Below are 14,499 nucleotides of genomic sequence, written 5' to 3'. Positions count from 1 at the left end.
CTTCCACTTTGTTTCAGTTGTTCTCCGTGAAAAGGAGGTAGTGTGGGTGATTGGATATGTGTATAAGAGTTAGCTTTCTTCTCTTTCCCTTAGAACGTCTTATGATGATCTCATGTACAATGTATTATAATGAATGTTGATTTCCTGTAGGAATCTGAGCTGATGTGCTGCTAGATGGTGGATAAGGTTCTTTAGTTATACTAAACTTGCTTTTCTTGGATACACTAGACTCCTGCTGGATTTGTTATACCACTATAGAGAGTTGGCATTCCTTCATGTTATGAAGACCCTACATAGGTGCAATTACATGCCCAATTGGAAAACTCTGCAAATAACAACAAACAGAGGCATCCTGGGAGGCACATACTATTTGGTGACAGAGGCAACATTTGGGCCAAGTATAGGGATGAAGCTGGTGCTTTTGTGCCTGTGAGTGGAGGATCAAGACACTTACAAGATACTGAGTCATTAGATGCAACCTATTAGGCCAGAGCCTATGAATTGGGGGAGGTGGGACAAAGTTAATCACATGCCAAGTACATCTACCAGCAAATCCCACAGATCCACTGTAGGCTATGCTGACTCTTACTTTCTCACCACTCACATCTCTGCTTTAGCTAACATTATAACAATGTAGTTTAACAGAGTAATAGCCACCCCTGAAAGATTATTCAGAAATTAGCTAATGCACAAAATAAAGGAAAGGTTATGGAAGGCAAAAGAGGGTAGTTCGTAAGTGTCCTCCTTTATTCAGAATCACAAACACTGTTCTTTCTAAGCTTCTTTAAGGAGTACCTGTTTTGGGTACTCTGTCTATTCAGTGACTGCCTATTTTGTGATAAACTCTTTTAAGCATACACCTCCTTATTACATTGAGAGCTTGACTTGAGGCTGCATCTGTAGCTGCATCTTTTGGCATAGTACAAAATAGTTAACTTTAGATGAAATTCTTCAAGGAGATGTCTAAACTGAATTTAAAATGGAATAAAGCAAACGTCATATGACTCGACTGCAATTCTGATGTGTGTTCTGTACACTTAATCCAAATGTTTGCTCCTTTAAACTTTTTAATCCCATGATAAAACATTACTTCTGCTGTTTTTCTTTTTTTTAATTGAAAACAATAAAAACATTTTTAAAGAAAGCTTAGAATTATGCTGCTGACGAAATGACCCAGTCAAAATCATACCATTACCACTTCATTTTAGGAGCATAACAAAAGGCTAAGCAGTGAGCCGGGCTCCAATTAAACCATAGGCTTTGTCAAGCCCCCTGGGCAATAAACCAATTATGTTTTATCATTCACCGAGATGATATTTGCGCCTGTCCTTATTTAATGTACAATGTTCACCCTTGAGTCTCTGGACAGTGGCTGAGAATTGCAGTTCTAGGCAGATCTCGGCAGTAGGTCCATTAACACATTAAACTCTTTTGCGAAATAAAACGTTAAAAGTAATACATCGGGAAGTAAAAATGTGAGGTGTTGAGGTAATACTGATTCACCTATCTCTACAGCTTGCCCCAGATGACGCTTGGAAATGCCCTCACTGCAAGGTGCTGCAGCAGGGGATGGTGAAGCTCAGCCTCTGGACCCTCCCCGACATCCTCATCATTCATCTGAAGAGATTCCGGCAGTCTGGAGAGCGGAGGACCAAGCTGTCCACTCTGGTGAAGTTTCCTCTAACTGGGCTGGACATGGCGCCTCATGTGGTCAAGAGGAGCCAAGGCAACAAGAGCATGTTGGGTCAGTGGGCCACATGGAAACAGCCACCACATCGCAGTGAGAGCAGCCAGCCAGATGTCCTGTATGATTTATATGCAGTGTGTAACCACCATGGAAGCATGCAAGGAGGTCACTACACAGGTGAGCACAGTTTTCAATACCAATAGGGGTGTCCTGTCCATGCTGTCTCATACTGTGGAAAGAAAGATTAGCATATGGACTCTACCACCTATTCATGGTTTTAGTCCCGAGGGGGCTTAGAGGCCTTTATCAGCAAGAGACAGTAGTGGTCACCATGACAACAATCAGAATGAGGGATGGAGCAATCCCAGGTTAGTTTAAGCAATAACTATGTCACTCAGTAGAAGAGGAAACTTATTTAGTAAGGTTTCGACAACAGATGCCCTCCCACCAAGAATGGGCTAAACAGGGGCTTTCATTGTGGTGCCTCCTACCAGTGCTCAGCACACGTAGAAACAAAACACTGGCACTGACACCGGTCCTTAACGAACCACCTATTCTTGTCCTTTAAAGTAAAAACACTGATCTTGTTCTCGATAATGAGTGTAAGACCCCTTACAGTAATCCAACCCAGTGATTAAGTCCCTGTTTACATTTCACATATTTTTACCTCATTCTGCATGGTATATGTGTTCATACTACCTAAGAGTATTTCTTTTAACAAATGTCATTCTGTACTTTTTTTTCATGCATCTTTTATGACACATTGTGAAAACGGAGTCCTCTCTGGGTGTCTGGATTAGTTCCGATTCTGCATGGATGTTCATGGCCTTGCACAAGTGAGAGCTCAACAGTTCAGTGTGACAGCAGTGCAAGTTGTCCACAGCGCCTGTATTTGGTCATAGAGGTGTTCAAACAATGTGCACATCCAATCCTTGGCCTCTCTTCAGAGTGCACAGAATGTTGGCCAACTGTAATTACCATGCTAGCTGACAGTGCACAAAAACACTATTAACAAACTTTGCAAAGTCACTAAGTGTGGCTTGTTTGAGTTGTATTTGTTGTTGTGTGATGAGTGCTGATGAAGCAGCAGTAAACACGCATAGACACACCTTAGTGCGGGTCAGGTGACACGCTGTGTCAAACACAGCATTTGAATTATCAAGTTTTAGGCCATGCCCTTAATTACATATGCCACACTTCTTGTAAATGATTTATAGTTATGGTTCTTTGGCCTCGCCCCTTTTAGAGGCGCTTCTCCTACCTTTTACATCTTACTTAAAATACTGAGAAAGGCGATCTTGTATTTCAAACATAGTGGTTTGAGAGTAAAGGACACTATTTCGATTGTGTTCAAGCAAGTACCTGACTAAAAAACTGATGTGCAACTGTATTAGACAGGTTGGCAATAACAAATGGCAAAATGATAGCTGTTGTATGTGACAGACACAGCTGTGCCATCTCAAGGCATGACGAAAGATAACTGTGTGAAAACTACAGCCCCTGGTGAGTTTGGCATTCAGTAACTCATCATAAATACTCTATTGCACTCATCCTCGCACTCACTCTGCCACTGGATTCAAGCTATACCGACTGATGAGGGGTGAAATCCCGGAACCGGTCCCAGGATGCTTGTTTCCGGTCCAGGGAGGACCTGGCTTGGCAGTTCGGGCTGGACTGTTCTCATAAGGCACAGGGTCAAGACTGATTTACAGGTATCGTGAGCAAAAGAATGATGAATTTAACCCAGATCTCTTGACTGGGGGTGAATGTTTGATGCATTCCGTCCATCAAATGTGTGTCTTTTGCTTTCTCGCCCTAAGTGCGCGTGATATGCCCAGACGTTGGTCTCGGTCTCACTGTGCCAGTGGATTCAAGCTATCCTGGCTGATGATGGATGAAACTCAGAAACTGGTCCTAGGATGCTTATTTCTGGTCCAGGGAGGACCTAGTTTGGCAGTTCGGGCTGGACTGTTCCCATGAGGCACATGGTCAAGACTGATTTGCATATGGCCAGGTCTAAACCGGGGGGGGCATGTTGATCTCTTGACTGGGGTTGAATTTTTTGATTTGTTATGCATTTCGGCCATCAATTGTGTGTCTTTCGCTTAATTACATATGCCACACTTCTTATAAATGATTTCTAGTTATGGGTTTTTGGCCACGCCCCTTTTAGAGGTGCCTCTCCTACCTTTTACATCCCACTTAAAATATTGAGATAGTCGATCTCCTGGGCGTGAGGCAACGCTTTCTCCTGCCTCTGTGAGCAACCAGGAATAAAGCTCGGGGCAACGACGGAGAGAGCGTTGCCTCACGCCCTGAGTTGTTACCAGGAGCGGCAGGCGCAGTCCCGATTCAATACGGGTACTTACCCTCTTGACCGGTAGGATTCTAAATTTTAGAATCAACTCTGAGGCACAAGGTTGGTCGTATCGTTCCACTTGACTTATTTTTACACTTTTTTCACGTTAGTGTTTTAAGCACTAGTTCATAGTTGCAGTAGTTTTCTGTTTGGTCCTGAAGAAAGCCATGATCACAATTTCCTGATCCTCATTGGCTGAAACATGTAGACCTTTTTCTGGTTTATTTGTTAGCGCGTTGGTAAATTTGCTCAGATCGCGCTATTATTCGGCTTTTAATATTGTCACTGGGAAATTTCCATTAAATAGTTTTCTTTTCCAGTAGTCCATTTTACATCACTTCGGTTTACACTGCACAACATGGTCTCACCTAACATAGGCTATCTTCATCGATCTTTAGGAGATCCATTTCCATTAGCGTAGATTAAAAACTTCCGCAAGCTCCTCCCGTAGATTCAGCTTGGGAGTAGTAGCTCCTTAACCACACTAGGTTTGGTTAAGAGGAGATCCCACATGATGAAGCATGCCACCACGGTGGGTGATGGGATTACGTCCTCTTTTTGAGGACTCTTTTGGCCAGGTAGTAGTCATCCAGGTTCTATATTCTCCATTATATGGTCTTTGTTTTTTCTTTGTTTTTTTCTTACCCCTGGACTTCTGTGTTTATACATTACAAGTAGGGGGACTCATCCAGGCTGGTTGTGTGTTTCCCTCGGACCCCCTTGTTTAACTGGTTGTTATAGTAATACTTCTAGCCCCTCTTCCCCATCTTCTCGTACCCAATGCATCCTTAAATGTCCCATGTACAGACGGGGTTGACACTCCTATTACCCTTGCCCTCCAGTGACACTTTACTTGTCACGGGTGGTGGTGGTGGACGTGGTGGTGGTGGACGTGGTGGTGGACGACGTGGTGGTTGTGGTGGTGGACGATGTGGTTGTGGACGTGGTGGATGTGGTGGTGGTTATAGTAGACGTGGTGGTGGACGACTATTGGGTAGGAGGGTGCTGGCAGAATGCGGATGGAGAGGAGGATCTCGAAGGGGGCACATGGGAGAGCAGAAAGAGGCCGAATATTAGATTTAAAAAATGGCAAGTAGATAGAACACGAAACAGATTTAACGGGGTGGTCCCTTCTGATAGCGCATGTGAATGTTCCTTAGCACCCCGTTTTTAGTAAACAGGGGGACCATGGGGATATTAATTGATTAATCATGCATGATGATCGCATGTAGAAGATGGTGGTGTTTGAGTCACGGCGTTGGCTTACCAATGTGTTATTCTGGGCAAATTAGTTAATCTCCTGTGCCTTCTAAAAGGCAATGTGTTCCTGTGTGAATGTGCTCTTGTGTAATATGACTAAATGTCTTGTAAAGGTCTCTACTACTCTTGAGTTCAGTTTACGCTGTATGAAGTTGCAAAACAAACAGCCAGCGGACCTTGTAGAGCAAGAGCCTATTATATCCGTTCATGTAGCGCACGCACAGCAATGAGGGCTCTGTACAGCCCAGTACTGCACACTACACAACAAACAAATATCCGTTCATGTAGCGCATGCACAGCAATGAGGGCTCTGTACAGACCAGTACTGAATTAAAAATTTAAAGCGCATTTAAGCGCAATGTACCGTCGTGCCTGCAGTTGAAAGTGACTCACAAAGAAAAGAAACAAGCCACAGCATCGCTCTGGTTGATGTTTGGGAGGTGGGAGGGGTGTTCTGTGCAGAAAGGCATTACAGCGCTCTAGTAAATAAATAAATAAAACAAGCTCGGTACGCGAAAGTGAAAGCGACCACGTTTGGAGCTGAAAGTGCACACTGTGCTTAATGAGCCATGACGAGGGAGGAAAGTCGCGCACGCTCCTGTGGACCCTAGGCCAGGGCAGGCAGAAGGGCGGGACATTCACCTGCCTTTGGCAAATTGCGTTCTATCTTTCTTAGAAAGACGCATGCAAAGTCCAATAGCGGGTGAAGAAAACAAAAGCACACGCACGAGCGTGTGGTCCAAAGTTTAAAGCCCTTACTAAATGTCTCGCAGGGCAGCGCGTGTGCGCTGGCTCAGGCGAGACCCAAAAACTGATGTGCAACTGTATTAGACAGGTTGGTAATAACAAATGCCAAAATGATAGCTGTTGTATGTGACAGGCACAGCTGTGCCATCTCAAGGCATGACGAAAGATAACTGTGAAAACTACAGTTCATGGTGAGTTTAGGCATTCAGTAACTCCTCATAAATACTCTCTTGCACTCATCCTTGCACACCTGCATCCATTCTTCCACTACTGGGTTCACCCACTTAAAGTAAGTCACACTCACAAACTGAACAAGCACATGCACAAAAGATACATAAAAAATTATACGTATCAAAAAAGAAAACCTTCTGCTTCATAAATAGGGTGAGAATGTCCTGCTAATAAAAGTAAGTTTAAAATGTAACCGCAATGGGCAGCCATCTCAGAAAGGTATTGTGCCTAATTTATCATTTCTGTATCGATGCAAGATGGCCAACCTGTGGCTTTTAAGCATGTTGGCCACCTTAAAAAAGTAAAGGAATTGTATACCATGGACAATACCATTTCAAGATGGCCGACCATTGTTGAATCATTGACTGAAGGGAAGCAATGCACTGCAGATTAAATAAGCAGAAAGTGAGTGGCCTCGTAGTACTGCCTGGGAAGCTTCTGGATGTCCCCAAAAACAATATAAATAAACAAAGATGGGAAGAAAAAAAGGAGACCTTTATAAGGTGGGAACAAACCGACTGACGCACAAGCCCTGGCACTGAAGCGGATGGACACATATGATCGGGAAAAATTTCATCACTCACATGGCAGTAGAGTCAATGGCTGACCCAGTGACGCATGATATATGCATTCATGGGTGGAACATAATGTGAATGATACCTGAACAGACCAGTGGCTGAAGAGGGCTGATCCAAAGCCCTTCTTTTTATGTATATGAATGTGTTTTTAGGAATTACATTGTTACAAGGTCCCGGCAGATAACTAATGTTATCAGGTCAGATCTAAAAAGTACTTTTAACAAACACACACAGCTAAGTACTAGGAAGATAATTACCATTTGTTAAATAATTATAGTTTGCCAAACAATATACACCCGCTCTAAAGAGGGTTGAGCAAAATTCATACAGTTCAAATCAGCTACACCCAAGGTTTTGTCTGAGAAGGTAACAAACACCGAATCCTATGATAATATGTTAGATTTCATGTGACTTATCACCTATTTGTGTACTCTACCAGTGTAATAAAAATCCTCCCTCAAGCACCTATTGGCTTTAACATAAGGTTTTCACAATAAACAAGTTAGGCCTATTGTGCCACAAGAACCAAATTATAACTCACTGATGAGGCCTAACAAGGCTGAAACCAGTCTGGGGTTGCTTGTGTTCCTGTTAAGAAGGGGCCTGGCCTGGCACTTCAGGCTGGACTATTCGTATTGGAGCAGGATCAATGCTGATTTACATATGGCTGGTCCCTGTCTGAAGTGGCATAGTGGGCCAAAAAGAACTATAAACTGGCATGCTGTCCAAGTAATTGCCAGTGATATTATTTCAGGTGTTTCATGCATTAGTTTTTGTATTTTACTCATGCCTAAGATTTTTTGTAACTTTTCATAATAAAAAGGTCAAACTCGGCTTCTGACACAGCAGTGAAATAATGGATACATTAGTGCAAGGATGAGTGCAAGAGTGCATCTAAAATGAGGTACTGAATGCCTAAACTCACAAGCGACTGTGGTTTTGACAATGTTATCCCCAATGAACTTTTCAAGCCAACAACCTGTTTCATTGTCTTTTCTCCATAATTAAACCATACCTATTGTTTTTAATCTAATCTGTCCCCCAAAGCAACCACCAGGCATACAGTGGTAAAATTAAAATTATGTTCAAAATTACAGTTGCCAAAGCAATCAATATACAACCCCTCCTAAAATCACCCAACAAGGATGATCACAGGGCAACTCCACTAACTTAGCAGGGTTTGTCAGACAGCCTTGCCAAGTACCACGCATCAGGATTCAGGAGTTAGACTAATGCATTTCAGTGTGGTGGTCCGCATCACCGCACTGAAATGGAAAGTCACGCATAATAGCGCCTCTTCAGCTGTCAAGCAGAGGAGGCAGTAGTTAATCCTGCATCATAGTGAAAGTAAAACTGGAGTGGCAGAGCGCCATGTGCGCTCTCTTAGCAGGCTTAGGGCTCCCGGCTGGCTCAGAATGCAACAGCTCTAAACCGCTACAATGTAACAGGCCGATTCATGAGACACTGCAGCAATTAGTAGGCGGGACCGGATGACCGGCTGCAGCCCGCGATAGTGCTAGCGCGGCTGCAGTTCATGATTAAAGTTTTGGCAGTTTGCAATGGCATAGGCAGCGCTACTCGCACCCCGTTGTTGTACCGGCTTGCGGGCGTTTTTAATTTACTTAGTGGATCCAGTGACGGGACCCGTCACCTGACCCTACCGGCGGCTGAAATACAGACTGTGGCGGCCGCTGGAGAGTTTTAGCAGCCCAGGGCACACCAGTCATAGTTCCTGTGCACCTGCTGCTGCTGACTCTCATGATGCCTGGGCCGGTGTTTGCTGCGGTAGTCATTGCGGCCACTAGGCAGACGTTGCAAATGGCCGTTTTCCTCTCAAAGTAAGTGAGTGCCTGTGAGGTAACTCTCTCTACTTAATCAGCTGAATAGCGCCGGTGCCAGCTACAAGGGACACATGTATTTATCAGTTGTGGTGAGGGTTGGGCGGTGACTGCCGAATACGGTGACTGGCGAATAAGTCTTTATGTGTATATTTATGTCAATCCGGTCACCCCATGGTTAACTTGACCTGGGATCTCTACTACCCTGAGCTGCTCGCTGTTGGGCTGGAAGTGCTATTCGAAAAGCTTCTCCCCTGCCTTGAAAAGAAGCCAGTCAGTGTATAGACAGTTTCTGTTGCACGTCAGAGATGTGAGCCCTCGCAACTAAAAAGTAAAAGTGTTAAAATGCATCTGGGCGCCTACCTCAGCCACGCCAGGTGGTGAGACCTTCACATACATGCCAATAGGCCAGTAGCTGCCGGTGGCGGGAGTGCTGCCGGGCGTAGACGTGGGGCGGGAGAGGGGCAGGGGCAGGGTTGGGGGGTAGTAAACTACAGATTACAGCCGATTAGAGGTAAGTAAACATATAAATAAATAAAACGAATTTAGTTGCGCATGCTGCATCGCCAAATGTCGCACATAAGCAATCTGAAACCTTGACAGCTTTGCAGGGAGGGAAACCAAAGATTGTCTACCACAATTGTCTGTGAGATTCCATGTCACAAAATATCTACATTTAGGCGTCAACTGTGTAATAACAATTCACGGTTAGAGACCTATTCACTTCAACATGTGTTGTAACAATAAATAATTCAGACCTACATCCTTTTTCGTAACTTTTTTATAACAGATCATACCCATGGCATCTGACCAGTGGCACAATGGGCTTGTCACTATCACTACAGTTATTGAGCATAATCTTTCCAACCAGGCATAATGTGCAATGCAAGCTCTCTTTTACAGTGGAAGCACACAACTTTCGCTCATTTAAATAGCTTTAGTTAAGACAATGTTTATTTAGGGGCGGGGCCAAAGCCTATCTTTAAGTAGTGCTTTCCAAAGCAATTTTTTATGTTGCTCATATGAGTTCCTGACACAGCTACGCTGTCAATTCAAACCTAAAAAACAGTAGACAATGGGAATAATTGAAAGGTAAAGATAGTCGAAGTAGTTTCATCTTAGTATCACTGGATTCTCTTACAAGCAATTTCAGGTGGAGCAGCTAATAGCGATAAGCAGGGTGTTTGCAAAGCAGAAGAAATTAATAAAGTCTGCCACATAAAGCAAAAAGGTAAGAAAACTGCGCATGATACAGTAGAGGTGGAATAAAACTGCCAGCAAAATCCGCGTTTAGAAAATGGCATCAACACAACCTTAGCAGTCAGTAGGTAGGGGTGACAATAGTGAGGAAATAAAGCCGCAGAGGCTTACGCAACCTTAACTTGCAAAGCAAAAGAGATGAGGTAAATCTGCAGGAAGATGCACACATTGAGAAAGGAGAGAGTAGCATATGAGATGCTGGCTCAGGTTGGAGAAAACACGACTGTGGCTGATCCTAACATAACCTAAACATTTTGTACTTAAATGTTTCCTATAAGTCACTTCAGAAAAAGTGGTACATAACTACTTACACCCTGGTTTAGAGCTGTATGATAATATATAATCCTCCTCTTTATTGAAAAAGTGCTACATCCCACCTGTAGAATCGTGCCTCCCACGCTGTTTGTTGGAGGTGATTCCACCAGTGCATTCCTCTTCAGATACAGCACTCTCTCCATCTCTAATGGAATTTCTATTACCACCCAGCTTAAACTCAGGCCCTTAGCCTCTGATTCCATGGAGTTGAAGATTATAGCATTGCATAAATAAATTCCCATATTGCATTCTTCATTAGAGTTCAAGTAAAGATGTGATGCAGCCTAAAGGACTCCACCACCAGGAGGTTTTGCACAACACCCTGTGGGCAGAAAAGCTGCCTTGGGGAGCGCTCCAATGACAAAATACTGCTTTTGCCTAGAGCTCTAGAAAGGCCTGCTTCCTTTCCCTGAAGCAGCGCCTGGGTTGTCAGATATCACACTGGTGAAGTAGGGGAGCTCTACGAGTTGTTGCAAATGATCAGTTCTGTCTTTTTCCCTGGCAATAAGGATTTTTGGTCTTTAAAAAATATAAACAAGCATATTTTGCCCCCTGGCAGAGAGTTCCCAGGTCAGACAGTGATTTAAAGACCCAACTACCATGTCTAAATACTATATGATCTCCCCTGACATTTCTCTCCACCCTTCCACACACCATGCGAGAGTCTCTTTAATCCACCACCCTGTTTCCTTCTTCCCAGCTTACTGCAGGAACTCTCTGGACTCGCGATGGTACAGCTATGACGACAGCAATGTGGAGCCAGTGCCGGAGGATGAGGTGTGCACCCGCGGGGCTTACATTCTCTTCTACCAGAAGAGGAACAGCATCCCAGACTGGTCAGCAAGCAGCTCTGTGAGAGGTGAGATGAAGGCCATGGGGAGGATGGATGAAGCAGAAGCAGGGGTGAAAAATAGTGAGAGGGAGAGCAGTGGCCCAGCAACCAGAGTGGCTGACTCTGGAGCGCTGGGCTCCTGGTTTGATGCCCGGCTGCAGCTCCGCATCATTTGACTCCGGGCAGTAGCTCACTTAATCTCCCTGACGGCTCCAGCACCTTGAAACCCTTTAGGGTGACATGTTTGCGCTTTACAAATAGGAATTGTTATAATTATTTATTATAAGAATTCATCTTTTAAATCTGGCTGAGCAAAACTTCTGAGGAATTAGTGATGTAACAGACAAGAGAAGGTGTGCGTGTGTGTGTGTGTGTGTGTGTGTGTGTGTGTGTAAAATTTGTAATTTCCAAACCTAAACAAACGGCACCTGAGCAGTGTATAGAGTCAATAAGTGATTGGAGAGGCTGCTGGTTTCGGGGACAGTAGTGGACTGATACTGCATCGTGATGTAGTGTTCTTTAAAAAGTTGCATCATAAACTCTTTCCTATATGGCCTGGGACTACCGAACTTCCCCCTCCGCCGCCCTGCGCATAAACCACATTTACTAATGATGGACATGAGAAGGGAGTTTCTTTGGAGGCGGGGGTCGTAAAACCCCCGGCCGTATTTATTAAAATATGAAAACAAAATTAAAATTGAATTAAACAATATTTACACTATTTACGCAGAAACATAACACAACATTTGAATACAATTCATATGCACAGATATCAGATGGCTCACCTTAACATATTTCTAATACACAGTTTTCCTATCCGAATTTAACATCTGGATCATAATCATACATTAATTATTTTCTGCGTATCCTATTCAGCCTACGGCAAGGTCGCTAACCGGTGTCCGATCCATATCGATTAGCCACGCCCTCCCATAGGAGTGCGCATGCGCAGAGGGCCCGCTTACCGAGAGGGTACTTCTCCCCCGGTTACCCCCAAACGTTCCCTGAACTCCATTAAAATTGGGGGCTCTTGCACTCTGCGCCATTTAGTTACGTCCATGCCAGTGCGGGGTGGTCAACCAGCCTAAAGAAAGCGTGACTCCCCCCTTTCCCCGCACCTATCCAGTCAACTGGATGTACCGCCCCTGGAGTTATAGGAGAGACCCCTTGTCCCTCCCCCTGGGCGACCCCATCCGAGAATGGCGCCGGCCCCTAAGGACCTTAAATTTACTGCTCACCAGTCATGACCTTACCGCCTGATCAAGGAATAGCAATAAATATGACGATTGATGACCTGTAAACGGGGAAAACGCCTAAGGAACAAAACCATACCGTCAACTTCATAGCACAATGACCATATTGCTACAGGGGATGGTGGGTGGGCAAACAAAGATTAGCAGCCTCCAAGAGGCTGCGTGCAGTATGCCTGAGAGCACGGGACAAAGAGTCAGAGTCCCGCGCTCTCCGGCCTTTTATTACTATTACTGGGGGCGGGCCGGTTCTAATCGGCCCGCCCCCTGCCCCCTCCCCTCGACCCAGAAGCGCCTTACTCGCTTCCGGGCCGAGGGATCGCCCCCGCCAGCCAATCCCCGCCGCGGCGCGTCCACCGTGTCATACTGAAGCGGTGGAGCGCGCCGGGAGAGCAGGCGAGGGGGGAGGGGGTCGGCGCCCCACCATACTTGCGGCAGGGCCGATACAGGCCCGCCTTTCTCTAAGGTCTGGGACTACCGAACTTCCCCCTCCCCCGCCCTGCGGATAAACCACATTTACTAATGATGGACATGAGAAGTGAGTTTCTTTGGAGGCGGAGGTCGTACAACCCCCGGCCGTATTTATTAAAATATGAAAACAAAATTAAAATTGAATTAAACAATATTTACACAATTTACGCAGAAACATAACACGACATTTGATTACAATTCATATGCACAGATATCAGATGGCTAACCTTAACATATTTCTAATGCATAGTTTTCCTATCCGAATCTAACATCTGGATCATAATCATACATTAATTACTTTCTGCGTATCCTATTTGGGCCTACGGCAAGGTCGCTAACTGGTGTCAGATCCTTATCAATTAGCCACGCCGTCCCGTAGGAGTGCGCATGCGCAGAGGGCCCATTTACCGAGACGGTACTTCCCCCCCCCACCACCCCCCAGTTACCCCCATACGTTCCCTGAACTCCATTAAAATTGGGGGCTCTTGCACTCTGCGCCATTTAGTGACGTCCATGCCAGTGCGGGGTGGCCAACCAGCCTAAAGAAAGCGTAACTCCCCCCTTTCCCCGCACCCATCCAGCCAACCGGATGTACCGCCCCTGGAGTTATAGGAGAGACCCCTTGTCTCTCCCCCTGGGCAACCCCATCCGAGAATGGCGCCGCCCCTGAGGACCTTAAATTTACTGCTCACCAGTCATGACCTTACCGCCACAGGCCAGCATAGTTGCCCGACTATCTGGCCCCACCCTCATGTTGTCCTGAAAGGTCATGCCCTGCCCTTACACTCCTTAGCCAAGCTATGAAATTTTCTAACATTATTTCATTACCTAACCTAGTCAAGTGGACCCCGTCTTTTAAGAAGCACGGTTCCCCCCTGACACACCCGTGTGCAATATTGTGTAGTTGAGGGGATCTGAACAGTTTCCCTATTTTATTGTTGACCCTCCTTACCGAGTGATTCAACGCTTTCGCAGAATTCCCCCCCTCCATTTAAATCTGGGTATCATCTGCGACCACACTATGGTGCAGCCCTGGCACGCCCTAGCTAACCAGCCAACTTCGGAGATTATGTCCTCCATCAAGATCCTTCTGCCTAATGTTACCAAGTCATTCCCACCCAAATGCAAAATAACTATTGTGGGCGGAGGACTGTGTCTATTCAAAAGACCCGTCGTAAAACTCCTAAACTGACTGAGGCAAAGGCCCCCTTTTCCATGAAAAGATACTTTGAAACCATCCTGCTCAGCTCTTTGTCTGTAATTACCTGAAAGGAAAACAGATTTCATACACCGTATATAAGAATGACCAACGACCCACACACTCTGTGTTCCTTTGACCTGCAGTTTTGACCGCCGTTGAGAAGAATCTTGCTGTTGTGGTGACGGCAGTTTCCCCCCTGCGTGACAGGTTCGAGGAACTGAAAGCAAACAAACAAAACAAGGCAGGCATCAGTCCACAATTGTATTGTGTCTTCACAACATGTGCAGCCGCACATAACGCTTATAACTATTGGAAGCCCATCGTCCAATCTTCTTTACACTACTGCTATGCAATCCCCTAGCCGTTGCCCCTGTGGCAGCCCCTATCCTGAATGAATGCATCCCAAAATCCTTTGGATTCAGACCTGCCTTGCTGATCGCCATTGCCAATACCCTTTTAAACTGGAACAT

General features: G+C 45.2%; 1 protein-coding gene across 1 annotated transcript in view; it reads left to right on the top strand.

The window, feature by feature from the left end:
- USP43 (ubiquitin specific peptidase 43) overlaps window positions 1-14,499 on the top strand; it is a 920,725-nt gene that overhangs the window by 881,284 nt on the left and 24,942 nt on the right. The window contains exons 12-13 of the mRNA XM_085616819.1: window positions 1,516-1,864; window positions 10,976-11,134. Of these exons, the coding sequence (XP_085472945.1) occupies window positions 1,516-1,864; window positions 10,976-11,134 (508 nt within the window). The remainder of the gene's footprint in view (window positions 1-1,515; window positions 1,865-10,975; window positions 11,135-14,499) is intronic.

Source organism: Triturus cristatus, chromosome 7 (genome assembly GCF_964204655.1).
Source record: "Triturus cristatus chromosome 7, aTriCri1.1, whole genome shotgun sequence".
In the NCBI taxonomy this organism is placed as follows: domain Eukaryota; kingdom Metazoa; phylum Chordata; class Amphibia; order Caudata; family Salamandridae; genus Triturus; species Triturus cristatus.
Note: the sequence above shows the minus strand (reverse complement) of the source record. Positions and strands in the feature narration are given on the sequence as shown.